The sequence below is a fragment of the Arvicola amphibius genome, chromosome 2 (assembly GCF_903992535.2).
Source record: "Arvicola amphibius chromosome 2, mArvAmp1.2, whole genome shotgun sequence".
Classification (NCBI taxonomy): Eukaryota; Metazoa; Chordata; class Mammalia; order Rodentia; family Cricetidae; genus Arvicola; species Arvicola amphibius.
The window spans coordinates 23,790,763-23,818,350 of NC_052048.2; the positions used below are offsets into that span (position 1 = coordinate 23,790,763).

Sequence of the window (27,588 nt, forward strand, 5' to 3'; positions counted from 1 at the left end):
CTCTTTCTGCTCTCAGCAGATCTGTCTCCATCAGAAAGTGACTTGCCTCCCCGCCTTTGCAAGTCTTCAGAATGCAGAATCCCTGGCCCAAACCCTTGGTCTCGTGCCATAGCCCTCCCTCATCACACAGAGAACAGGGAAACGGCCCTGGGTATGAGGTCTGGACCAGCAGAAGCACCCAGGCAAGATGTTCCCAGCTCCCTTTTCTTTGTGTTGTGGCCAGGAACACGTGTCGGGTGCTGCAGCCAGCACACTGAATGCACTTCATAAATTACATGGATTTCTCTGCTCTGCCGAATCTGGCCCCGGCTATCTGCACATCAGTCAGCAATGTAATGAAGCAGTTGTGAAAATAATCCAACCTCTATGGACAAAAGCCTTTGGGAGGGGACTCAGTTGCATGCGTTTCTGAGCATGCGTAACAGGGGCTTCTGGACGAGAACGGAGCGCCTGGCAGAAGGTCTGCATCCTAGATCTGCAGTCACACTCCCCGCCCAGGATTGGGGGTCTAATACAACTGTTGTAGTTATTAATATTTAGTACTGCTTGGATGCTTTCACTCACTCACACACACACACACACACACACACACACACACACACGTGCACACACACTTCTCTGAAGAAACGTCCACCCAGTTTGACATGACGGAGTGTGCTAGCTACTCAGGAGGCTGAGGCAGAAGGATTGCTTAAGCTCATTAGTTCAAGGCAAACCTGGGCAACAAAATGAAGCATTATCTCAATTTTTTAAAATTTTAACATAAAAGTAAATTAAATGCTTCCTGATGCTGGCATAATCCCGTAGTCCCTTTTCTTGCCTGACGTTTCTCTCAGGTAAGGATTTTCTTTCCAGGGACAACATGTCTCCATGGGGACATCAGTTCTGGTAAAGCCCTGAGACACTCACAGTAAGACCTTATCTCTTGGGGCTCTTACTCCCTGCTTGTTGCTCAGACCAGAGACTGAGTTCCATTTCCCTGTAGACCCTTGTCATCCTTCTTTTGTGGTGTGAGTCACACTGTCTAGTGGAAGGGCCGCTCTCTATCTCTCTACTAGAGGAAGACGGTTCCAGAATCCTCATGGGAGAAGACAAGCGGGGAGCATCCTAGGGAGAAGTGGTAGAATTCTCCATCTGGGAGAGTGGACAAGGAAGGAAGCAGAGAGCTGGCCTCAGTGCCCAGCCTTCCTAAGGACATGGAATAAGTTCTGGTACCCATGACAGAACACCCACAGATCCTAAGGCAGTGTCCTGGGCCTCATCAGGGCCCACTCACGCCATCCTACCCACACGGGTGCCAGCCTCTACCACTTTGTCTCACTCGGTCACTACATACTCTCTGTGGCGGAGAGGGAAGTCAGGAACAGCAGAAAGACAGGATGCCTTTGAAAAGGAAAAGTCCAGAAGTTGCATTCTTCAAGGTGATGATAATACTATATGTATAATATATTTGATATAAAACTGACCTAATAGTAGCAGGAAGGAGGTTATAAGGTATTGGGTATCCTTCAAGCATTGCTACCAGTTCTAGAAGGTACACAGAGAAGGGGGTCACAAACAAGCATTAGACCTTGTGTGTCCTTCGGGGATATTTACAGCCCCAGAACCAAAATCACGGGACACACAGGGATGGCCAAGACCTTACAAGTCAGAAAGTTTATGGAGCCAGAAAACAGAGTGAGTGTAGGGAAGCTGCAGTTTGATTGAGATAAGGCAGGGACACTGGTTGTGGTGTTATTGTCAACTTGGCACAATCTCAAGTCACCTAGGAAGAGGGGACAATCAGAGTGACATGTGAGAGTATCTGTAAGGCATCATCTTGATTGATAACTGATGCAGGAGTGCCCAGTCCACTGTAGGTGATACCATCGTAGGCAGGAGGGTCTGAGTTACACACAAAATTTAGCTAAGCCTGAGCCAAAGAGAGAGGGGGCAATGAGCACAGGTTTCTGCTTGAGTTCCTGCCCTGACTCTGCTCTGACCTTAAAGCATAGGTGAACTAAACCCTTTCCTCCCAAAGCTGCTTTTGGTCATGGTGTTTATCACAGCAACAGAAAGTCAACTAGAAAAGACATCAACACCTTCTCTTAAAAGAGAAAGTTATGGACAAGTATATATAAATCATACACAACGATGTGTGTGTCCTTCCACCCCGGCAGTGTGGATGGAATGTTACCCTTGGGGAAATTCTAGCAGAAATGCCTGCTTAGGCATGTAAGTATTTTCTATAAATAGTTTCTTTGCTTCCTAGGGCAGTTCTGTGAGCCAAGACCGGCTCTGTGGATGTCCAATCCCTTTAGGATCAACCCCAGATATCCTCCTCCCAAATCCCTCCCTGGATTTGGTGGTTGAATCTACCCTTTGTCCCCATCCCTGTTTCTTTCTCTCTCTAGCTCCACAGCCACCTTGGTCACCTCCGCCTGCAAGGGAATGGATGGGAAGGTTCTCCTTCACCCATGCAGCGGCTCACCATGCCTGGGGGACAGAGGCAGCCAGACACACAGCCCGAGCTCATGCATTCCAGGTCGTAGTTCTGGCATGTCTTGGCACACTCCAGCCCTTGAGCCCGTGGGTTGTCGGCAGGACACACCAGCTTGACCATGGGTGGCCGACAGGACAGGCTCCTTTTGCCTGGAGAAAAGAAAAAGAGGTTGTGAGCAAAGTCATAGCAGGTCACCCTTCTGCACTGTCCTGTGGCTCGCGGGTGCCATCACTCACTCGGGAGACTCAGAGCAGCCCACCCTCCAAGACCAGATACTGCCCAGCCTACAGTGTGCCCTAGCCCTGAGTCAGGGTCTCCATCTGAGACCAGGGCTGCCACCTTACCTATCTCAATGCCTTGGGACAAACTGGTGGCAGTTCTACTGACCCTAGACGTCACCTGATGGCCTTTGTCTCACATCCCTCTGGACTCAGCTCTCCCTGTTTATACTGTGGAAATCTCCAGACTCGGGCTTGAGAAGACACAGACGAAGGTACTAAAGGGGAGCTTGGTAGTTACCAATAGGAACACTTATGAAATAGTTACAACTCATGGGGGGAAAAGCCATCAGCCACAAGGACTCTTGAGAGGCTTTTGCCCCAAGGTCAGCCTCTCTGTAAAGATGGCGGCATCACGGTGTGCCATCATTAATCTGCCTCACCCTCCCTCCATGTTTCCCCGCTGTACATTTGCCTCTGATCTAGAACTGAGACTCTCACCCCTCTCCCTTCTGCGTCTTGTCTTCAAACAGGACAGCAACCGTTCAGAGGCTCAAACTGGAAGCCGCTGACCCGAACCCCTCTTCTTTCAGATTCATCTAACAAGATCCCAAGGAGGCATCCTCATCAGCATGCCCACAGGAAACAAGCCGATGGAGAACAGTGGGTGCCATTCCCAGCGCACCCATCTCTAGCCCCAGCTGCTCGCTGCACTCAGACGACCACAGGCACACAGATTTCAGGGATTCCCTCCCACACAGTCCAGTACTGCTTGCCTCAATCACATGAGTTTCCATGTGCAGAGATATGTCTGAAAGTCACTCACACAAACGAAGGAGTCAAGGGGACGCGAGGCAGAGCCAGACCCCTGTTTGAATACCTGCACGCATCAGACTATACAGCCAGATCTCTCCCCCCACCCATGGGAAGGAATCTAGACAGAAGGGAAGAGAAAAGCCTTTCAGAGCTACCGTACTCACTCCGGTGAGAGAAGGGGCTGCTGAGGACGATGTCTGGCAACAGGCTTCCTGGGGCGCCGCTAGTGGTACAATGCATGAAGCCATCTTCGCAGTAACTGCAGAGAAGACACCCCATCTTTTGCTGAAATTTTCTACACCCATTGCCCCTTTCCTCACCACCCACCCACCCTGCTCACTCTGCTCCTCCCTGCGGGACTTCCCATCCATACCTCTGGGAAATTTGACCTGCCAATGTCACCAGTGACCGTCAGGCCACCAAGCCCAGTAAGTCCCTGCAAGTGATGTTCCCATGTGATGTCCCTTTGAACATCGCCGTCACTGGGCTACTCTACTCTCTTGGAGAATAAAGCCATCCCCATTGCATTTTGCCCACTTCGTCGGTCGCTCCTTCTCAGCTTCAGCTGTAGCTCGCGCCTCCCCTTGCCTTGGACATGCCGAGCTTTCTCTTCCACTCTGCTGCCACTCACACCCAGCTCTCATTACAGAAATGGCTCGTTCACTTCCGGCAGTGATCCACTTTGAGCCTCGGACCTGTATATACTAATGTCTTCTTTATCAGTCCCTTTGGTGTCTCAAAGAGACTGCAAGCCCAGTGTGTCCGTACCAGACTCCGGACTTCTTTCAAGGCTGATCTGTGGACTGGTGTCACCACCCATGCCATCTGACTGCCTCTCAGACTCTAGGCTTCCTCCCCTGCCCCTCTACATCAGATCCACCACAACCCAGGACTTTGTCTCTGACATTTTGCTTCAATTCCTATGTGCTTGTTACTTCTACTGCCAGTAGATGAGACGCCATCACTTCCTGCTTGAGCCTGCAAGTGTCTCCTAACTCATGGCCTTGCATCTATTATTTATTTATTTATTTATTTATTTATTTATTATTTTTATTTTTTCTTTCATCTATTCTTGTCTCTCTCCAGAATACTCTTTTTGGAAGCCAAATATCTTTTCAAACCCCAACCATGATTGTGCCCCACCCTTGCCTGAAATCCCTCAGGAGCGTCCCTCCAACAGACTTTCCCGTAAAGGGCAGATCCATGAAATATGATTCCTGCCTTCCTCCCTCTTCTCCAGCTTAGTGACCATCTGTGAATCTTAAGGTGCATTGTTCTTTTTAAACCCAAGGGCTCATGTACACCATTTCCCCAGAATTGAGGTCACTCCTACCCAAAACATGTAAGTAGACACACACACACACACACGAGCATCAAACATACACACATAAACACAAAGAAAATATTTTAAGTTTCTACACAGCAAAGAATTAACTGAGTGATCCCTACAGAGTGGGAGACAAACTCTGCCAGAAACACATCTGACAGAGTATGTAAAAAAAAATACTAAACAATAAATGAACAAACAATCTAAAGAATAAATGGGCCAAGAACACACAAACATATCTCAAAAGAAATACAAACATTCAGTAAAAACATGAAAAAATGTTCAACCTCTTTAGCCACAAGGGAAATATACACTGAGATCCTAGCTCACCCCCAGACAGTCAGCCTGGCAGTGATGATGAAGCCAGGCAGATGCCTCATACCTGTAGTCCTGGCAGCTGAGAAGCGAAGGCAAGAGGGTTGCCATGAACTAGAGGCAAGCTGGGGCTACCAGCTGAGCTCCAAGTCATCCTGAGCCACATGAAACCCGGTCCCCAAAAGGCCAAAAGAAAATAAACATAGTGAAGTCCTGGAGAGAAGAAAGAGTCTCCTACACTGACCATGGGTGCAAATTAGCACAGCCACTGTGGCAATGAGCACAGAGCAGCCTCAAGAAACTTAAAACTACAACGACCGGGGTACCAACCCTGCTCTACATCTCTGAAGGACTCAGTGGACATCCAATAGAGATACCTACACAGTGCTTTTCAAAAGAGTCGAGCCATGGCATTGGCCCTGGTGCTGAACGGGTAAAGTAGGACGCACACACTGTGAAGTATCATTCAGCCACGAAGAAGAATAAATTCAGATCGTTTGTGGGAAAATGGATGGACCTGGAGGTGACTGCGAAGTGAAGCAATCGCCAGTCCAGAAAGACAAGTGAAGCATGTTTGCTCTCATGTGTGGAACCTAAGAAGAAGACACTGAAGCAGAAAGGAAAGACTGGGGTGTCGGGGTAGAAGGTGGGATGTCGGGGGAGAAGGAAAGAGAAGGAAGAGAGAGACGTGTACGACAAAGTACAGCATATGCACATTTGAACATGCCATAGCCAGGCTCAGGCCATGGCACAATTCATATGAACTAACAAAACGCTGTGTAAAACGACACACGCGGCTCAGAAAGCTGACGACCTAAGCGAACGGACACCCTTTGCGTATGGGTCAGGAGGCCTCACGGTAGGACGACAAGTCTCTGCAAGAGGTCACAGACTGGACATGTCCAAACCAAACCCCAGCAGCAGTTTCTACAGACACTGAGGCTAGAACTTACGCGGCACTTCAAAGAGCCCTGAACAGCAAAACAATCTTGACAAAGAAGAAAGATGGAGGAGCCAGAGTTTCTGGTTCCAAACCTATTGCAAAGCAGCAGTAATTACAACAATGTGGACTGGCAGATAGACAGGTATACAGAGCAGCTAAGTAAACAGCTCGGAAGTCAGCCGTCGCCTAGACGCGCAATTGAATTTCAACACCAGTGCCAAGACATGGAAAGGAATATATGCGGTGCCGGGAAACCGGAGTTCCATCTGGGAAGGAGTGAAGCTGGACTCTAACCTTACACCATATCCAAAACGTGAGCGCCAAACGGATCAAAGATCTGAACATCAGTAAAGTCTTAGAAGGAATCATCAGGGTAAATATTCATGACTTGGGATTTGGCACTGATTTCCTGGCTATAATACAAAACCTTAAGGAATAAGTTAAATGAATAGATAAATTGATTATATTAAAACATTTTCTGCATCTAAAGGGAGTAACAACGGAATAGAAAAAAAGTCACAGAATAGGAGGAAATGTTTTCATTCGTATATCCAGAATATACAAAGATCTTCAATAACTCCATAACAAAATAAACAAACTACCCAAATCAAAACTGGCTGAAAGATTCAAGTAGTTATACAAAAAAATCTATAAAACAACAGGGGGCACATGAAAAGATATTCAAGATTATTAATCATTAAAGAAATGTAAATCAGAACCGCAATGAGATGCCACATCATACCTAGTGAGATAATTATTAGAAAGGAGGACGCTTGGGAGATGTCACCGTGGGTAAAGCGCCCTGCTATATAAGCACAAGGGCCTACATTTGAAAGTCCGGGACTCTTATAAAGGCAGACACGGCAGCACACCTGTAATCGCAGTGTGCCCGTGGAGAGGTTGCTGGAGAGGACAGAAGAGTCCCAGGAGATCACTGTCCAGCTACTTTGGCACGTGCAAAGTAATAAACCACAAGAGACTCGGTTTCAAATAAGATGGAAGGAGAGGACTGGCACACAAGACTGTCCTCTGACCTTCACACATGTACTGTAACAGAGTACCTGTACTCTCACACACACCGGGGAGGGAGGAAGGGAGGGAGGAAGGGAGGGAGGGAGGGTGAGAGAGAGAGAGAGATTGTAAAGAAGAAGATGAGGAGGGGAGAGGAAGAAGAGGAAAGGGGAGGGGAGGAAGAGGTAGAGAAAGAGGAAAAAGAGGAGAAGAGAAATAAAATAAGAGGTGCCAGGGAGGTTGTAGAGAAACAGTTACCCTGATCCAGTGCTGGTGGGAATTTCAATGCTATGGACTCGGTGGAACAATAATCTGGTAGTTCTTTGAAAAGGTAAACAGAATTCCTATATGGTCCAGCGACTGCAGTCAGGGATATATACCACCGCAAATCTGAAAGCACACACTCAGATACTTACACACCAATGCCCATGGCAGCACTGTTCACCACAGCAAAGAGGCGTAAGCAGTCAAATGTCCACCCACAGATGAATGGATAAGCAAAAGGTAGCGTGTATGCAATGCATATGCACGGTGGGATACCAGTCAGTCATTAAAAGAATGGGGTTTGTATATATGCAGCAACAAGAATGATCCTTGAAAACCTTAATGTACGTGGGAAAAAAAGCCAGATGCAACGAAAAGGGTGCGTGTTGGATGCCTCCACTCATATGAGATATCTAAGGTGAATATCTAAAGTGAGCCGCATATGAATAGGGTTACATTCATAATGGAAAAGTCAAGCGGCTATTACTAGGCTGGGAAGCAATGAAGAGTTACTATTTAATGGGCACTGTTTCTTTCAGGAGCACAAAAGCTCTAGAGATAGGTGGGGAGGAGTTGTACAGTGTGTGAATGTACTTAATGCCACTTGTTCACCTAAGAGGATCAAACGGCAAGTTTCGCGACTTTTTAAAAATCTTTCCATTTTCAAGAGTCTGCATGTGTATACGTGTTTTGCACGTATGTGGACACACTTGTGCGCATGCGGGTGCATACGTGCGTGCATGTGTGGAGGCCCAAGGTTGATGTGGGAAATCATCCTTGATTGCTCTTTTTATCCATGGAGACAACGTTGCTCAGTCGAGAGCTCTTCAACACGGCTGCTCTGTCTAGCTGATTTGATCTGGAGATCCCCATCTCTGACTTCTGAGCTATCATTACAGGTCAGGCCTACTCAGCGTTTGCATAGGCTCTGGGGATCCGAACCCCAGTCCTTAGACTTGCACAGCAAGCTCTTCATTTGCTGAGCCATCTTCCCAGCCCATCATTTTATATCTTTCTTAATATCATCATCATCATCATCATCATCATCATAGGCAATTGCTGAGGGGTGAAGCAAGCCCTACTTGCCTACTAGTGTTGTTTTAAGGTCCCAGAGGGAAACATTTGAAAAGTATTACCAGGCAATCCTTTGATGGGGCTAAGGCCAGAAGATCTGGCCAACAACATGTGCTGTGACCATCTGCCCTCTGTGTCCCTGGCGTCCACATGCACAAAGTCAAGCGATCACAGGTGGAAAACATCCAGGAGAAAATGAACTGCGTGAGACAGGCCTTGCTCCCTGCACTGCCGGAGCAGAGCGGTGGGACAGGAGACACAGCGCTTACCAGTGTAGGTGCTGAGCACCATCTGGAGAGAACTTAAGTGCACAGGAGAACCGACATGGGCCATGCACAGGTGCTATGCTATTCCAGGTGAAGGATTCTACGGCCCCACACTCTGGACTTGGTCCTCGCCTGCTCCTAATCCATGCCTCTTAGTGACTCCCATTACTCTCAGGGCTGGAAGGATTCTCAAATTCCATTACCCCAAGTTAGACTACGGGGTACAGTCATCCATCCACATTTCCTCTTGGAAACTCAGTCCGTAGGGCCAGTATCTCCACTGCACTTCCAGGGAGCATTCTTGCTACCTCCTGTCCGTCACTGTCCTGAGCGCCTGCAGGGCCATCTCCTACCCTCCGGCACCTGCTGGTCCAGGTGTATCTCCAAAGGCTCTGGCTTCTGGCCTCTGTTCTCCATTCCCCTGGGACAGCTTGCTCCAGGGCCTCCCAGTCTTCCCATCAGTGTTGTTAGCATCTCCCCACAGTCTCCAGAACCCACTCCCTGAAGCTACGCTTTCTCTTTCTTGTTCTCTGTTCGCATCCCCTTCCAAGGGCCCCAAGAATTGGTCCTCTTGTGTAGTCTAACAGTCTCTGACCGTGACCCCACACTGACTCCAGGAGAAGTGGGGAGGCCTGGCAGATGCATCGCCTGTGGATGGGATTAGCGCCCAGCTCCTGGGGAGTGGGTGAGTCTCAAGGGACTGGATGAGTTATTGGAAGGAAGAATGGATAAAAGTGAAGCCACGTCATGTACTGTGCATGTCTCCCACGTGCCATGAGTCCGTCTCCAGATGCAGATACTCAGGCCTGGAGATTTCTCTCAGTCTCCAGAACCAGAATCCAAAAGAAACTTCTTATTCTATAAAAGATCCAATCTCTGGTATCTAGTTAAAGCAACTCAAAACACACTAACTGGCAAAACACCACGGACGTGAAGCCGCTTTGCCATAATCTTCTCATTCAAGGGCCCGTGTACACTATAAAGAGTGTGAGAGGAGGGGACACGGGACACCTCTGTTTTCCATTCTAGAAAAGGGAAAGTGAGGCCCAGCATAGGGAGAGGATAGTACAACTCAAGAACTCCCAAAGTTGGCATGGCGATGTCACAGTTTACTTCTGGACACTGAAGACTTGGGAGGACTCTCAGCTCCACTTTCACCTTGGTATGCAAGTCTGGACAAGCCACTTCTCTTTGAGGCCTCAGTTTCCCTATCCATGTAAAAAAAGAAAAGATCTGAAAAACCATTTCCCTGTCCAGTTCTACCACCAAGGTAGTCATCACCATCCTCCCAGGCATCCAAACTCACAGCCTAGCTGTCTGGCTGCACTTACCACATGGTGTGGTGGTCGGAGAAGATGTCTGCAGGTTGGAAGAGCTCCCCGTCATAGTAACAGGGACACTGGGCCTTAGGCACACAGTCCCCTCTTTCATCCTGGTAGAGTCCTGGAGGGCAGAAGCAACCCTCAAGGCAGACGTCATTGCATTCCTCATCCGGGTAGGAGAGGGAGCGGCAGGTCAGGTTGCAGGAATTCCCGCACTGCAGGTACACCTGACCCTGTGGGCAGCTCAGTGCTGGAGAGGGGAGATGGGAGAAGGCATCAGATATGACATTGTACTTTGCAACTGTGACCACTGCTACAACTGTATGGTCGTAACCATCCCTTCCCACTCTGAGCAAAAGTGTATCTTCAGGTGCAAAAATGTACAACGAAATTATGGGTGCACACATTTTCTCTCTTTACCCAGAGAGAGCAGACTTTCCTTGCCTGCGAATCCTCCAAATCTAGAACATTAAAGTCCTGGTGAAATGGAAGTGTTGGGCAGGAGCATCTCCCTGGAGAGAAGGACAGTGGTGGCTACAGCTTCTGAGAACCTACTGTGTACTCTGCTCCTAACTAGGTTAAGTCCTATCACTCCCTTCCAGGGCTTTCACACATAGACACCAGCAACACTTGAGCTAAGAGGCTTAAGGATCTGGCATCTCTGAGAGCAGGGGTGAGATCTGAGCCCAACTCTCGAACCCCACTAAAGCTCATGCTCTTACCCATCACACTTCAAGAAGGGAACAGTCCCTCTGCAGACATCCACGTTACAAGCCTGGAAACTTACACCTACCCGCAGAAAAGTGGGCAGCCTCTGTCTGCTCACAGCCCTCACCCCCACCCTGATGCCAGGGCTTTTGAATAGAAATGAGAAGTACTATACAGCTATGTAGAAGAAAATCTAAGGCAGAGAGGATGGATTCTGTACCCATGTCCCCAGGTTCGAATCATAGCTCCACCTCTAGTTAGCATGAAACTCTGAATGCCACCCTCGATGGAACGTGGCAACAATATCTGCTGGGTCTCTGTGGAGGTTAGATGAGCCAACCTGGCACAGACGCTCACTGCTATTGTCATTGTGACATTGGAAGGGAGTCCCGGCCCAGATCAGCAGGCTCAAGATGGAAGTCATGTTCCAGAGAAAGATCTTAGCCTCAGAAGTAGATGGAGCTGCGGGCCGCTTCCCAGCTCCCGGCAACTGGCTAGCTTTACCCAAAATAATTACACGGAAACTGTATTCTTTTAAACACTGCCTGGCCCATTAGTTTCAGCCTCTTATTGGCTAATTCTCACATCTTGCTTTAACCCATATTTAGTAATCTGTGTAGCACCACGAGGTGGTGTCTTACTGGGAAGATTCTTAACCTGCGTCCATCTCTGAGAGGAGAGCTATGCTGTCTGCCTGAGGCGTCTCCCTGACCCTGCTTTCTTTCCCCCAAAATTCTGTTCTGTCTACTCTGCCTACTTAATTTTCTGTCCTATTAAAGGGCCAATGCAGTTTCTTTATTAACCAATGAAAGTAACACATAGATGACCCTCCTCCATCAACCCTCCCTTCCTGCACTACAGCCATCCTGCACCTGTAGTCTAATGCACACACAGATGACAAAAGTCTTTATGGGACGGTAAGAAGAGAAGGGGAGTGATGGGTGCCCTTTACCCTTGCCTGTGGGTTGCTGTCCAGGAAATGAGAGCTGTGCTCTGGGCACAGTCTTCCCAAGAACAATAGAGCCTTCCTTCTCAGGGACAGTCCCTTTTTCCAGTAGATACCACAGACAGAATACTCCATAGAAGCTGTAAGAGGTATCCTTGGCCATGAACTTCTGAAGAGACCCTGAGCCTCTCCCTCCTGCCATCACCTCAGATCTGTATCTTAAGTTAGCTGGGAAGGCAGACGATTCCCTTGTCACATGAGTCACTGGCTTGCTTTCTTCTGGAGGAGTGGAGAGGCTGAACGTACAGAGGGGAAGTAGGGTGACACTGGAGCAGAACAGCCCACAAAGGCAGCAACTCCCTTCAGTCATGTGCAAGGGCACTTTCCATCCAGTGAAGAGCAGTGGGAGTCGAGGGCTCCCCTCTCCACCAGCAGAGCGTCTCCAGAGCTGGCGTCCTGACTCATCAAGTTTCTCCTTGAGCCTTCCTCTTTCAGAAAACCATGCAGAGATGTATGTCTATGCCAGGGCTGTGTGAGGCTCAGGGACACCGAGTCCATGCCTTCAGGGGTCCGTGGTCTTGTCTTCCCAAGAGGAAACAGTCATTTTACAAGGACAAAACAATGTGCGTGCTGCCCCTGAGTCTCTTTGGGGCGTTACACAAGAGCAGCCACATGGCATGTCCCTGTTCCCTGATTGCTCCCAGTGACATTCTTCTGAATGGAAGCAGTGGTTTGGGAGCTCTGTCCATTTCTCAAGAAGGAAGAAAGAGGTTGGGGACCAGGAGACAGTAAACGTAGGCATCCATAAGTGAGGAAAGTCAGAGACTGGAACCCAGGGGGCTGGCCCACTCTCTTTGGGCTCTGAGAAGCAAACCAAGGTGATCCATCACATAAACTCACAGGGGACAGGTCCCTCTTGTTTTTAAAACATCTTCCTGCCAGACAGCCCTGCAGTTCTCTTAGAAAGGCTCAGGAGTCTGTCAACTGGAGTCACTCTTATTCTCTTGGTTTTGGTTTTGTTTTGTTTTGTTTTGTTTTGTTTTTCTAGACAGGGTTTCTCTATGTAACAATAGCAACTGTTCTGAAACTCACTCTGTAGACCAGGCTGGCCTCAGACTCAGAGATCTACCTGCCTCTGCCTCCTGAGGAACCTCTGCCTGGCTAGTCACCCCTATTCTTAGCCGAATCACTCTGCAACGCAGTCAGCTCATTGCCCACGCTCGCTTCTGTGGAGGTGAAGAACAACTGCCCTAAGAGATGAAAGAATGTTCCCGAAGGCTGCTGGCCTTCAGAGAGAATGCCCTGCATTAACACAGCCTTCTGAAGCCACTGCCCTACAGACAGCTAGTGCGGAATTCCTAATTCTGGTGGGCAACAGAAGCACGTTCACAAACAGCACACCACCGACTGGTTCCCCGTTGCTAGACGGCAGACAGGAAGAGGGAAACAGAGGTTCTGCACCCTCGAGTGAAGGGCTCGGGGTCACAGAGAAGCTAGACCACAGGTGAAGTACCAGAAAAGCCTGGGCTCCAACTTCTGGGCTCCCAGCATTCCCTCCATCGAGGGCTGGAGGGAAGAGGAGAGCACAACGTGCGCCCCTTCATCCCACCTTTCAACATCTGATCCTCTCTGTAAGAGGCTGCTCAGACTAAACACAAGCTCGCAGGACACCAATATTAACACATGTGCTTCTCTTCAAATGCATAATGTCAATTTTGTTTTCACCACTGCCCCTAACTCCTGCTTCCCTGCTTCCGTCAGGGCAGGCTCCAAACACCTGCCTCACTCCAAAAGCCAGAGTTCCGCCTTTGTTCCTCTCCCAGACCGCCTGCCGCATATTCCCCCCCCCCCCCCCCCCCCCCCGTTCTGCTAACTTTTCTCTGCCCCAAATGTTCCTTTGTAGAACTTTGGTCAAGAACACGCTCCCCCGAGAGTGCTCCTCGGCTACCCCTCCCCTCCATCCCTTCACTTCATCCCTCCTCCAAGGGAGGTCTCAAAAAGGAAGCTTCGAGATCCTATCTCCCAATTGTCTGAGACCAGACACTAGCCAAATGTCCCCAGAGGAACGACAGCAAAGAGTCTTAGGGCCCAGGGGCCGCAGGGCAGGAGCAAAGATCAGCTCTGATGGCAGGAGTCTACCACAGAGAGGACAGATGCATAGTCAGCTAGAACAATAACATTATTCAGCGCTGCATAGCTTTATACAATGCCGAAGACGTGGGCCAGGACTCACTGGCGTCTTGACTGAAATGATAAACAAAAGATTCCTGCATTCCAAACTCACTCCACGCACATATGGTCTTTCCTGACCCTACAAGGAACGAACACTAGGTGGCAGCAGTTTCAGGTAATCTCAGCTAGGCACCGGCTCACGCCTAAGTTTCATGGCTTTGGAGTAAAGGGATCACACTTGCTTTTATGCAGGAACCCACGCCACCACCAGCCAGGAGCAGAAGGCAGGAAAAATGGCTGAAAATGAACTATAGATCCAGGGGCCTGTTTCCAACTAAACTAATTCCAAGAAAGGGTCTTTGAAAAGGACAGGTTAACGCAGCCGCACGAGGTGCCAGGAGAGTTTGGGAGGGTTGCGGAAAGTGCTTATGGGCACTCACCACAGAAGTCTGGCTCCCGCCACCCGATGTGAACGCCTTTCCCGGCACACGCAGCAGCATAGTTGGCCACCGCACTACACAGGCAATCCCGGCCGTCAGCGCAGGAGCAAACATCATAACGGCAGTTCTGCAGGTAGGGCAGAGGGCTAACAGCGTGGTGGCACGCCTCGAATTTGGAGGACGTCAGGAGCGCGCAAGCCTCCTCCGCAAACCTGGCTGTTGCGGAGAGAGAAAATGCCGGATAAGATGCGGTCCTGCCAAGGCCTCTGAGGTCAGTTACAAGGGATTCTCACATCCTTACCCCACCCCACCCCCACCCCCACCCGCACCCCCACCCCCACCCAGGAGCAGAACCTTGCTGCCTTTTCTGTAGACAGTTACTGCAAAAGCAAGTCTCTCTGGCTCTGGTTTCTGGGTCCAATTTACTGCCCTGCGTTTGACTCAGTTACAGGTAAAAACACATTCCCACACACCCACTGCCTGGAGACAGTGGTCAGAGCGGCAGAAGCTCACGAGAGCAGAGAGGTTGCAGGGCTGTGCTTACACAGGGCCACTGCAATGCATATTACACAATAATTCCACTCTAGAGCCCTTTGCTGCTCTAAACTAAGACCTTCCGGGTCTAAATTATTATGTCTAAGAAATGACACAATATTCTCTTCTTTCTCAGGATTTCATACATGGAGGGTGTTCAATAAACCGACTTTGAAAAAGAAACTAGCCAAATGTAGATATATGGTCAAAACGTCAGTGATCAAAACAAGGGCTGGGTCAATGGTATCTCTGCCTCCCCTGGAGTATACTGTCCCGTGGAATGCCCGGAACATGGGAGACCCCAGGGCTCTGGGGCTCACATACTCAAGCGTGGGTTCAGGCTGCATGGATCGCTGGGCTGTCTATGCAGGTCCGGACAGTCCCCTTGAAGCTTCCAGGAGTTTCCAAAGTCCACCACCAGGGGCTCCACGAGGCCGGCCGGCGTGAGGAAGTCGTCGCCCTTGTTGCCATTGTAATTCCCACACAAGCCACAGGTCTTCCCGGAGTAGACAGGGGACAGCTGCGGAAGACAGAAGACAGACAGCTGTCCCCAACCGCAGCAGGGGTCTCGCTTAGCTGAGATCGTTTCCATCAAATTTCCCCACGTGAAAAATAAATGTCTACGACAGCTAAGGGCTGGGCTGCAAACAGGAGGGAAGCTGCAAACTATAGAGTGCAGGGTACCAGCTCTGTCCTTGCTCTCCAGTGGCTGGGCAGAGAGCAGCCAGCCATGATCACTCTAAAAATTATATTAATTAATTGATATATTATAATATATTGTATATTAAATAATTTATTTAGAAATGTATTGTTGATTTTACTCTTAAGTAAGAGTATATTCATAATATTGTATTCTTATTACATAGATATGATATAGTCACTTTGGAAGGCACAGTGGAGGCCCAGAGAGAAAAAGGACATGCCTAAGACCCAGAGAGAGTGGCAGAGCTGGGAAGAGCAAGCAGGTTGACGCCCTCCAATTCATGTGCTTCCTGCACCCATGCCCATCAGTGGACATGGCTAAGCAACAACGAGATGACGTGCGAGCTGTCCCCTGAGCAGGTATTGGTCATAAGTGGGCAAGGCAGATAGCGGAGTGCAACCCAAGCCCCATGGAGCTCGTGTCTGGTGTCCAGAAGCAATACCTTTCTTCTAGTCTCCTACTGAGGACACTGGGGAGGAAGCAGGGGTCAGATTCCATCCCCATCATTCACTCTTTGATCACATCTCAGGGGTGAGCCAGAGCACATCCACAACCAAGTAGTGGGGTGGAGGCGGCCTTTCCCCAGACAGTAGGGCACTGATGGTTTCTAGGGGGCAGATTTGAAGAGGTGGTAGGGACCAGAGCCGAGAGTCCACTCTGGCTATGGGTTGTTAGTAAGACCCGGTGACTCTCCTGATGTCCCAAAGCCTCATGAGTTAGGCCTGGACTCCAGCGGTCACCTCTGGGAGCCCCTTCCAGCTTCCAGCTGTGACTTAAGACGGTGGTTCCAGACCCACAAGCGTGTGCACGTGAGAGAGGTAGACAGAATGGGGCCTCCTTGCTTGCTTTACAAAGGGTCACACACACTAGGCACCTAGGCCTTCCCAGACTTCCCTGCTTAAAACTAAACCACCCTGCCCTTCCTGCCCCTTCCCTGCTTTATTTCTCTCCCCGGGCTTTATTCTAATAGGCGACATTTAGCCTTATTTGTTTTATTTATTCTACATCTTCCTCACTAGAATTTGAACTAAACGAGGCAAGCATTTTATTGCCGTTTCTCTGTTGGGCCTTCATTGCCTCTAATACAGTGGTGTCTGTCTTCTGTTCAGGTGGCAGTAACAAAATGCCATAGACTGGGAGAGTAATAAACAACAGAAACGGTATCATCTGGAGGCCAGGAACTGAGGTTAAACCCTGGCAGATGCAGCACGGGCAGGGTGCCTCTTCCTAGATGCCAGCTTCTTGCGGCATGGCTCATGGAGGAAGGTGCTGGTTGGCTCCGTGGAGCTCCTTATAAATGCATTAATCACATTCTTAAGGGCTCGCCCTTAGTGAATTCATCCCTGGCCAAAAGCTCCTACCTCCTAACACCATCACCTTGGAGGGTGAGGACTGCAACACAGGAAATTTACTGGGACACCCTAATATTTGTCGAATTGAATGAATGGGTTGGATGAATAAAAAAACAAATTGCCACAAAAAGAGGGATCCTAATACCAGATGAAACACAGACTGTCAAGGCCACCTGAGCAAAGTGGCAGCAAGCGACATGTCTTCATCCTGCCTCCCCCACTTCTCGGCATCTTTCTCTCCTCCCCTTCTTAGACACATCAGGTACCTTCAGGTTCCCAGAATCCCCCGTGGCCACTCTCACTTGCCTTCCATCAGCCACTCCGAGCATGTTTTTCCTCTCTGTCCCCTTAGCCTATCTCAGGGGACAGCATGGTCAGGGGTTGGAAGAAAGGGTGTACCCAGGGACACTGACTTTGGACACAGACCGTACAGCATCTCAGTTTAGAAAATTTTGAGAAGACACTGTCTGAAACAGGCCTCACCTCTATGACAATGGGGGACTGGCCCAGGTCCTCCTAGTACCTACTGAGGCTGAACTTGTCCTGCATGGGAGTCACCTGAGCTGATTGACCATATCCCCACTGCCTGGGGTCAAGGCATGCATATCACACACAGGTGGAAAGAGATTAAGGGCCCCTGCAGCACCTTGAACCCCAGGCCCATCTGCCTCCAGCCAGCTCTTCCCCCAAGCTCCAGGGGTCAATTCAAATGCTCCCAAATCCTCCTGCCCCTCACAAATGCACCTTTGCGTGGCAAAACCAACAGTAGGATATTCCCATGGGCCTCAAGGTCACCCGACCTTGTCTTACTCGTGCTCTTCTCAGAGAGACAAAGAACAGAGCAACCTGAGGTAAAGGCGGGCAGCTGCCCAGGAGGGGAGGTACAGGCGTAGAAACCACACAAAGCCGGCACACCCACCCTGCACCATAGTGGATGCTGGGAAGGTAGACTCCCAGAAAGCACTCCCTGGAGGCCTGGTGAGCAGAAGGCAAATTAGACCCAGGCCCGGAGACCCAAGGTCTGTAAGCACAACCCTCACCCGCCAAGTTGCCATGGTTCTAGCAGAGCCCTGTCTCTAGCTCTGACTGGAAATAGGACAAGAGGCTCTCCTGGCTCCCCCTGCTCCCTGTTCTATGGCTACAGTCATTTTACAAAAAGAAGAATGGAGTTCGTGTGGATCCCTCTCGGAGGCTCTACAACAGGAGAGTAAACGTGGCCACATGGGAATGGAAGAACAGCATCTCATAGGGACTTGCAACTCCCACCATGGAGTTATACCCAGGACACTGGGGAGCAGGGACCCCGGGATTGGGGGCAGGCTCTCCAGGCATCTTAGGTCTGCCCTAGAACGTTGTTTCTCCAAATGAGGTCTTGGGGCCAATCAGGGTCTTTTGAGGATCTTTCTAGGTGTCTTCGAGACTGAATCTTTTCATAGCTACGTGACCTTTGCTCTTGTCTTTCCCTTCTCATTCTCATACAAGGACCCAGTGGAATTTTCCAGAGGTCCTGTGACGTTAAATATTGCAGCAGATTGATTGCAGAAAGTAGATCTGAGAATCCAGCTGTCTTCTAGTAGATGAATCGTCAGAGAGATGCGCAGCCATGTGCAGCCATGGCTCTCTTCACTGCCTAGTATCGTCTCCTGACCCCATCTAACTTATTTTTTCTAACTGCTTACCAATGTCTACTAGGTAACAAGGCTTAGCATTAATGCATGTTTTAGCGTCTCTGGGTTAACTTTTCTGCTGTTTGGGGTTGCGCTTTCTGTTTGTGATGGGGTCTTGCTATGGAGCTCAGGTTGGCTGAAACTCACTAGGTAGCCCAGGCTGGCCTCCAGCCCCTGTCTCATCCTCCTCAGCCCTAGGGTGTGTCACTCTGCTCAGCTTTGACTTTACCATTCATCTGGGGGTCAGCAGATATAATCTCACTAAAGATCTCAGGGACCCTCCTCAGTTGTTCTTAAGAATCTAACAGCATCCTGAGACCAGACAGTGAGGACCATGGTCTAACGGAAGGACACCAGCCAGAGAACTAACTCTTGTTGTGCTGTGACTGAGTATGGGCTCCTGGTGTCCCTCCATGTCCCCTGGATGTCTCCCTTATGAAGCAGCACTAGCGAGAGTGATTCCTACTCTGCCCACCTGCCAGGGACTTTGCACGGTCAGAAAATCCGGAAGCCCAGTGAATATACGTGTTACTGTCCAGTCTGATTAGACAACCCATCCAGAGGACATGGCCCACACATACATCAGTGTAGGAATGTGGACGATGTCCCCTGTAGTCTTCTCCAGATGCTGTAAGGGAGGATACCCAGTCTGAGCTGAGTGCTCCAATCTGGCTCTTCCCTTGTTCCCCACAATGAGTGTCCAGGGATACCCCTTGATCCAAGGTCTCATTGCAGCCAGGAAACTGGCCAGTAAATCCTTAATATCAGTCTTCCAGGGGATGGACATCCATTCTGGAGATCAGCACAATACCCAAGCCCTAGAAGGAGAAACCCCAGGGCCAACAAGGAGCACCCAGAAAACAGACATCAGCTTCTCATACAGAGGCAGGCCTGTTCCTTGTTCTGGGGGTGTGGAGGGTGAGGGGAAAGAAATTCTTCTCGTACCACACAAAGCCATTTTGCCCAGAGCACAAGGGACACTTTGTGAAGGTCGGCTCCAGGGAGGCTGTAGCTTGGGGAGGGGCCTACCTTAACCAGCAGCCGCCCACGGCCATCCCAGTCCACCTGCAGGTCTTCCCCATAGCTGAGGCGTACAGAAGCCATCACCGTGTGCTGGATGCGGAGGTCGCCTAGAAAAGAACAGGGCGGGTGTAGGTTCAGGGAGGGAGGTGACAGGGGTGCTGTGAACCTGCGATGTCTCAAAGTATCGTGTCAAAGACGAGCAAGGAGTGGAAGGCAGATAGGTGTTCATGAGGCTGGGGGTTGGGGGCAGCGATCTCTGGAGGAAGGGTTAACTGTGTGGATAGAGGTAAATAAATTCCCAGAGGAGCCGGTGGGCTGCCACAACCTGTAATTCCCCTCATGGCCATAAGAGGGCAGCAGAAGCTCCAGCATCCTCTGTGCTGGTGTTGGTCAACTAGAGTAACCTGGGAGGAGGGAACCTCACTTGAGAGAATGCTTCCTTCACATTGACCTGTAGGCATGTCTGTGACATTCTCTTGATTGTTGTTTGATGTGGAAGATGCTACCCCCGGGCAGGTGGCCCTGGGAGCTATAAGAAAAGGAACTGAACATCAGGCTGGGGAGCAAGCCAGTAGTCCGCCTTTCTCCTGCTTGAGTTTCTGCCTCGACTTCCCTCAGTGATGAACTATGAGGTGAAAGTGTGGGATGAGATAAATCCTTTCCTCCCAAGTTGGATTTGATCAGGTTTTTGTGTTGTTGTTGTTGTTGTTGTCATAGCAACAGAAAGTGTCTACAACAACCACTAAACCTGATGCTTGAGCATGCTGGGCCCCGTTGGCTTGCAGGCTGGGTCCTCCTGGCTGAACCATGCTGTGGGCAAAGCTGTAAGCAGCAGTGTCTGCTGCTGTGGGAAGGTGGAGATGCGAGAAAAGCTCGTGCCTGGCCTTGGAGCCATACATCAGCTCCCTGGGAGTCGCTCTCAGCATAAACGCACATGAATACACAGTGTGCTCTCTCATCAGGTTCATCCATTGTGTGCCAAGCTAGGGTTGTGGGCTACAGGGGAGTCAGGCGTCATGGAGGAGGGATCCGAAAGCTACTCTGAAGGTTAAGCTTGGGAGTTGTGTGATAGCAAGTCAGTTAATGTGACCTGGGAAGGTTTTTCTCATGAGGCACTTGCTCCAAGTGGCATCCTTTGAACTGACCTTTCATCATTCACCCCTGACCTCTCAGCTGGGTCAACCTCTGCCTCAGGAAGCCCTTGCTTGCAGAGACAGTGTACCCAGGACACCACCCCCCACCACCACCACCACCAGTTAAATCCCTGTCAGGTTCCCAGGAAAGAAAAGGGTGTCCTCGGAGGGCAGGGTCAGATGTTGAGAAGATGCTACAGTATGGAAGACGGGATCATGAGCTCACCTTGCAGGAAAGGAATCTGAACATCCTGGCCATCAATGGCCACTCCCCCTCCGTGCTTCAGCTTCACAAGGCTGTTGTGCAGGACAGACAGCCGCACAGTGACTGAGCGGGTACAGACAGCATCAGGGTCATCGGCACACTGATAAGGGAGATGCAGACTGACCTTACCACAGCCCCTACCAGCTCCAGTACCCAGCCTCAACTCTAGAGGGCACGGGCCTCTAGAATAGCACACTTCCGTTCTCAGAGATGCCGCAAGTGTGGGGTGTCCAGAGCTGTGCAGGAACGTCCTAACCCAAGCCACACTCTCGCCCTTTCCCTTCCTTGCTCCCCTTATTCCTTGGGCCTAATGACCCCCCAAAATCAGGGACTTCCCCTAGGGTAGAAGTCCTGCAACTGTCCCCATCCTTGCTGGATGTACCTGGAGAATACACACCTGTCTAAGGAGAGGACCCTGCGGCTCCCCACCCCAATCCACCTTCAGTTTCAAAGAGCAGAGGTTTGGGGAGGCACACACTAGACCTGAGGGGCTGACCCTCCTGAATAACAAAATAGCCATCCCTCAGGGTCCAAGAAGAAAAAGATGGACTGTGTTTGCATGGAATCCCTGAAAACTGGGGGAAACGATTCCTCCTGTGCACAGGATGGGGCTGGAGCCTCCAGGACACTGCCTTCTCACCATGAGGCTCCGCAGGCCTCCTGACAGGCACCCGGCCAAGCTCACCTGCATGGTCTCTATGACGATGGAGAAAGCATGGTCTTGGCAGTCCCGGGCCAGCAGGTACTGGCAGATGCCACTGAAGGTGAAGTACCTGTCGTCGAAGCTCTTGAAGTGGGATTGGCCTGTGACAAGACACTCCCCTGGAAGGACCCAGAAGAAGGGGTTAGGGGAGAGGCTCTAAGTTGGCTAGGGGGAATACACATAAAAACAGATGTCCCCCTCCCAGAGTTCCCAGGTATCCTTTCGCCCAAGACAATCAAAACTAAGTGCTGGCAAAGAACTGCAAATCAATTGGTTTCCACTCTCACACAAGTGGTCAGAGCTGGTCAGTGCCCCCTTTATAAACAGAACGTATAAAAAAGATGGCTACTGAGCTAAAACAGTCTATGAAGGCATTGGGGCCTGAGCCCGCAGCTCCTGCCCTTCACTTCTTTCCTGAAGCTCACTCCACAGGCCCCAATCTTCCCTGTTCAGGGCCAGGTCAGCTGCAGATGACCAGGACAGAGCTCTGCTCAGCAGAACCTAGGAGACTGCCTAGAAACACGGTTCACACTGAAATGGCGTGTGGAGGGGTCTGGGGACAGTCCCATTCCAGGAGAGCCATGAAGACCAAAAGCCAGAGGCAGAGGTAAGAAAAAAGGCAGACTGGCTTGGTGTCAATCAGAGGCTCCATTCTTTCTGTTGGCCAAGTTCATAGGGAATCTGCTCAGGGCTGGGGGGTGGGGGAGAGGGCAGGGGCCAGGAGACTTTCTGCATACACATGGCCAGGCAGCACTAACCTCAACAAGGCCAGCTTCCAGCCCAGGCTGATAACTCTGCAGATGGGGACTCTGTGTGCCTCCTCCTATACAGCTGTGACTTTGTCTTCCAGAGGTTCAGCCATGAGCTCACATTGTCCTAGAAGATGTCTATGCAGAAGAGGCCCTGCCAATGTCTCCACCCAGCTTGGGGAAACTCCATCCTCAAAGCCTAAAATGGACCCTGGGGCTCAAACGGGCATCATGCTCTCTTGCCAACTTTTGGCTGGCTGTTCGTGCCACTTTCTCTCGTCTCTACCATGAGAGACTGTAGAAAATGTGTATAGAATTCTGGAGAAGTTGTGTCCCATGCAAGAGTGGCTTCTTGCCACCCACTACCATTGACTCTACACAGCCAGGGCTAGGTTCTCCATAGCACAGCCTGACCTTGGACTGTCCACTCAAAGGTCCACAGCTCCACTTGGGCCCATCTCCAGGGCTGGTGTTGAGGCCTACGGCAGCCTGGATGTCCTGAAAGGCTGCAGCGTGAGTCTTCCTGCCCACATGACAAGGACAAGGAGCAGAGGACCCGAGTGTCTGCCCCTCATTAGTATTCTCAGTAAGAGGAGGGCTGGGCCAGGTTAACTGTACAACTTTGAATTCAGGTGTGGCTCTGCCTTGAGACTATTTGAAAGTCAGGTGTAGACAAGCAACCTGAGTGTCTCTCTGTCATCCCTTCCAGTGACTGTTGACCAGTGACCAAAACCAGCCTGAAGAACATGAAAAAACCAGGTAGGCCCTAGCTTACTCACCTCCCATACCATGCCCTGCAAAGGGGCAAGAGGGGAACAAAGCTGAGAGAAAGCTGAGCAGCAACACGATGGGGCCAGGGGTCACCCCAACACATTGTGAACGTCCTGGAATCCAGCAATGTCACAGGAAGGCCTGTCTTAATGAATATTTTTCTAAAGTCACCGTGGTCGAACAAACAGAGCAATGTGGCCGCTTGTGTCAAATGCCTTGACCCGGCCGCAGTGAAGTGGGTGGGATTCTTCCCCTAGACATCTCCATCCTCTCGGGAACACTCTTATCTGAGTGCGAAGCTGCACTTGAACTCTCTTCAACAATGCCCGGGGAAGGAAGGGTCAATGAGAAAGCACCGCGACTATTGGAAAGGAAAATGCTCAGCCTGGAGTCTAATCCTCTGATCTGGCTTCCTGCTCTGACCCTGCTGATTTCTTTCTCAACAATCAGAAGTCTAAACATTATATGTGGCTTATCTCCTCGGGACAACTGAGAAACTAGGCTGCGAACACAGGAAACCCGGGAAAATGGATGGGTGAGCTGCCGGGAAGTAGCTGGCCAAGGGAACTAGAACATCCCAGCAAACAATGAGCCGCATGGCCAGACTCACGCTCCTCAGCTCAGAGCAGGACAGCGAGGGTGCTTGTTCACGGGCAGGCGGTCAAGGGCAGCCACCAGACGCGAGACACACAAACAAGTGAAAAGTTGGAGGTTCTTAAAAGAGCGTACAAAGTAGAGCCGTCTAAGGTTAAAGCCAGGTCCCTCTTATGTAATGATCGTCCCCCACACACACTTACAAGATGGAAGAAGGGGGGAAAGGAGAAAGTATAGCTGGAGTAAGAGAAAGGAGGAGAGAAGAGAAGGAAGAAGAGGAGAGGAGGGGAGGGAAGAAGAGAGGGGAGAGAGGAGAGGAAGAAGGAGAGGAGAGGAGAGGAGGGGAGGGGAGGGAGGGGAGAGGGAGGGGAGGGGAGGGGAGGGAGGGAAAGGGGGAGAGGAGGGGAAAGGATAAGGGGAGCAGAAGAAAGAGATCTCTCATCTAATGGGCACATGCTTTTTTTTTTCTTATAAACAAACCATTTTGTGTGCAGCTAGTAGGTCCTGGATAGGATGCCTTGCTTGAGATACTGGCTTTCACCTTTTCCTACAGTCATTCCTGCAGAAATGTCAGTCCACAGCCTCCATCAGGGTGAAAACGACTTCCTGTAGACACCAGGCTCCTCCAAGCTGGCCTTTAACTTGGTAATTTAATTCTGATCGAATATGTGTGCTGTGTCTCTGCACTCTCTCTGGGAGCCACCTCCTGGCTAGTGATGGACACTGTCATTCCCAGCTGGCAGATGAGCAAGGTAGAGCCCAGAGAAGCTAAACTGCTCCCACCGTCCAAAGCAGTCACGGAGCGCTTTAAACACAGGCATCACGGACTGCCTCATGGGTTGGGCTCCACAGTTTCGAATTAGCCAAGCCTGGTGCCTCTCTGACCCTCGTCAGTGTGGTCACCTGCCAAGGGGCTTGAGAACAACACAGAGCCTGGGTGGAAGAAAGCCTTGCTATAAAACATGATGCATTGCCTGGCCTGAAGGATCACTGATACGACTTCTGGCGGCGTATGATGGAGAGGTTGAGAAAGAGCCACAGGATAGCAGGCTCCGTGGAAACCACATGCTGCTGTGTGGGTGTTGAAAGGCCACCAAAGGCCCCTGTCCCAGGAGTGGCACTATCAAAAGTTGTGGAACCACAGGAGGTGGGCCTTGTGGAAGGTGCTTAAGTGATTGACATGTGCCCTTGAAGAGGGTTTTAGGACCTATTCTCCCACACGTACACCCCTGCTTATTGGTTTCAGATATAATTGTTCACTCTGACACGTCCCAGCCATAGGTCTTCATCACCAGAGACTCTAATGAATGGGGTCACCTGACCTTAAACCTGCAGCTCTAGAATCTTAAACCAAACTAAAGCCCTACTTCACAAGCAAACTGTGTCAGGTGTTCTATTGTGGTAATACAAAGCTGATCTATGTACCACAGCTTTGCCGATAGATACTCTAACTTCTAGCCAGCAAGCAGAGATGAACAGGGAGGGGAGAATTTCTAGAAAGGCATCCATAGGGAACCCCAGCCCCTCCCCAGCAGACTGCTATGCTCCTAGGCCCTTTCCTCGCCCTTCCAGTTCTCAGTACCCACGCTCCACTCTTTGCTCGAGTCAGCCTTCAAAGTGATCCATTGCGTTTGAGGATTTGTGGCACAGGGATCAATGACTAATACGCTTTCTTCATTGTCCAGAATCAAAGCCAGTTCTCTATGCCAAAGAAGCATGACCCAGCCCCTCCAGGCTCTTCACAAAAGCCACTTAGGGAACTAGGCATAGCCCCTTCCAGAACCTTCCCACTGATTCCTTTCCGCTAAGCTGTTGCTGTTTATCTGAGAGATAAGACATTCCCACTGGCAATAGGAGAGATAAGCCTAAATCCAACAGCCACTGGTGGAGGTGGACAGAATTAGAGGAGGGTTAAAGCAGGGCTTTGAGAATGAGATAAGATCTTAGTAGCTTTGCTAGAAAAGCATGAGGCCACTCCATAGACAACAAGTCGGGACTGGCTACCTGCTCTTCTAGGCATCAATAGGCTGTCTTGATCCTCGGAAAAACTCTTGTAGATTTTGAGTTGAAGACCATAGGATTGCATTGTCCAGACAAGACTTTCATGGATATAGTGTATACAATTGGTTGAATGGATGAATAAAAGGATGATAGATAGAAGTCCCACCCTGAAGTCATTGATGTTAGGACTCTCACAGCTGGGAGTCCTGAAGAAAACACAGCCAGCTAAACTCCTAATTCTGTCCACTGTGGTCTACAGGGTTTATGAAATGGATCCTTCTGGTTTAGCTATGGGAAGGTTCAGAGGTTGCAGGAAATTTGATCACACTGTGTGAAAGGTGCCTTTTGATTGGTTTAATAAAGAGTTGAATAACCAAACTGTTTGATGAAATATCACCTCTCCTAATCAAGAGGTCTCTGTTGCCGGGTGGTGGTGGCACACGCCTTTAATCCCAGCACTCGGGAGGCAGAGACAGGTGGATCTCTGTGAGTTCAAGGCCAGCCTGGTCTACAAGAGCTAGTTCCAGGACAGAGAAACCCTGTCTCGAAAAATCAAAAAAAAAGAGGTCTCTGTTGTTTGAACCTATTCTTTATCAATCTTATGGTATCTATAGCTTTTCTTCTCTTGTGGAAACAAAAGCATAACCTCTCCCCCAATGCAACATATTTCCTGACTTTCATTCTAAAGTTAAGGCATCCTTAAAATATATAGGCTGGTTTAATTCAGTAGTTTTTTCCACAATACAATATCTCTCAGCAGTTGTTGCTTCTTTTCAGAGCGTTTGAAAAATTTAAAGTCAATAAAACACCATACAGGATCCAGACACCCTGTGTGTTTTCCATCCTTACGTGGCTTATTTTTCATTGCTTTACTCTTTCTTTAAAGACTTCAGTTTATTATTTTTAAACTGTTTATTCTTTTATTACTGTCTATGCCTACTTTTTCTTTCTTTAGCATCTAAGCACATTTTTAAGCATTCTGTACCTACTTAGAGGTCTGTACCAGTTTTTGGTCTGAACCTGACTTTTTACATGTCTCCAGCCTTCTCTGACTACTGGCTAGGCTACCACTATGGGGCTCCACTTAGCACATGGCATTGGCAGTTGACTCCAACCAGGTGTTTTTACCTAGCACACAAGCTGCTCAAGTGCATGGTTGCACAGCAGGGCCCTTTAAAGGAGCCATGCCTCTGTGTACTGCAAGCAGCGGGCTCCATGTCTGGGACTTTTCTCAGTTTCCTCAGACTCTATGCTTGACTATATGGGTTGGACCTCCATGTTTGACCCAATTGTAGCGGTACTTCTCATCAGGACAGCCAGCCCCCATATAATGACCCCATATAATGACCCAGAGACTTATTAATTAGGAAAGCTTAGCCTCAGCTTAGGCTTGTCCCACTAGCTCTTATAACTTAAATTAACCTGTTTTTATTCATTCTGTCACATGACTTTTTACCCATCCTTCATTATGAATGCCCAACTCCCTCTGTGTCTTGCTGGCATCTCCTGTGCGCCTCAGATTCTTCTCCAGATCCTCTCTCTCCCAGGAAGTCCCGCCTATTCTCTTCTGTCTAAATGTTGACCACTCAGCTCTTTTTTAAACCAAACAGAAGGTGCCTTTCACACAGTGTGATCAAATATCCAACTGGGATATAATTACGCTCAAGAAGAGCACAGATGGCATTTTCAATAGCAATCTTTTATCCTTTCTGCTTTCTTCTAGGATTATCCAAAAGATACAAAGAATAGTTGGCCATTCCCAGAAGACTAAAGTAATTGATCTAGCTCC

The 27,588-nt window shown here is 49.7% G+C and overlaps 1 protein-coding gene across 1 annotated transcript in view; it reads right to left on the bottom strand.

Moving 5' to 3' along the window:
- The window catches only part of Vwf (von Willebrand factor), a 150,014-nt gene that overhangs the window by 67,110 nt on the left and 55,316 nt on the right, over positions 1 to 27,588 (bottom strand). Inside the window, exons 11-18 of the mRNA XM_038320478.1 lie at positions 21,667 to 21,803; positions 20,943 to 21,081; positions 19,590 to 19,690; positions 15,163 to 15,358; positions 14,305 to 14,520; positions 10,048 to 10,288; positions 3,681 to 3,775; positions 2,471 to 2,631 (exon numbers count right to left, since the gene is read on the bottom strand). Of these exons, the coding sequence (XP_038176406.1) occupies positions 2,471 to 2,631; positions 3,681 to 3,775; positions 10,048 to 10,288; positions 14,305 to 14,520; positions 15,163 to 15,358; positions 19,590 to 19,690; positions 20,943 to 21,081; positions 21,667 to 21,803 (1,286 nt within the window). The remainder of the gene's footprint in view (positions 1 to 2,470; positions 2,632 to 3,680; positions 3,776 to 10,047; positions 10,289 to 14,304; positions 14,521 to 15,162; positions 15,359 to 19,589; positions 19,691 to 20,942; positions 21,082 to 21,666; positions 21,804 to 27,588) is intronic.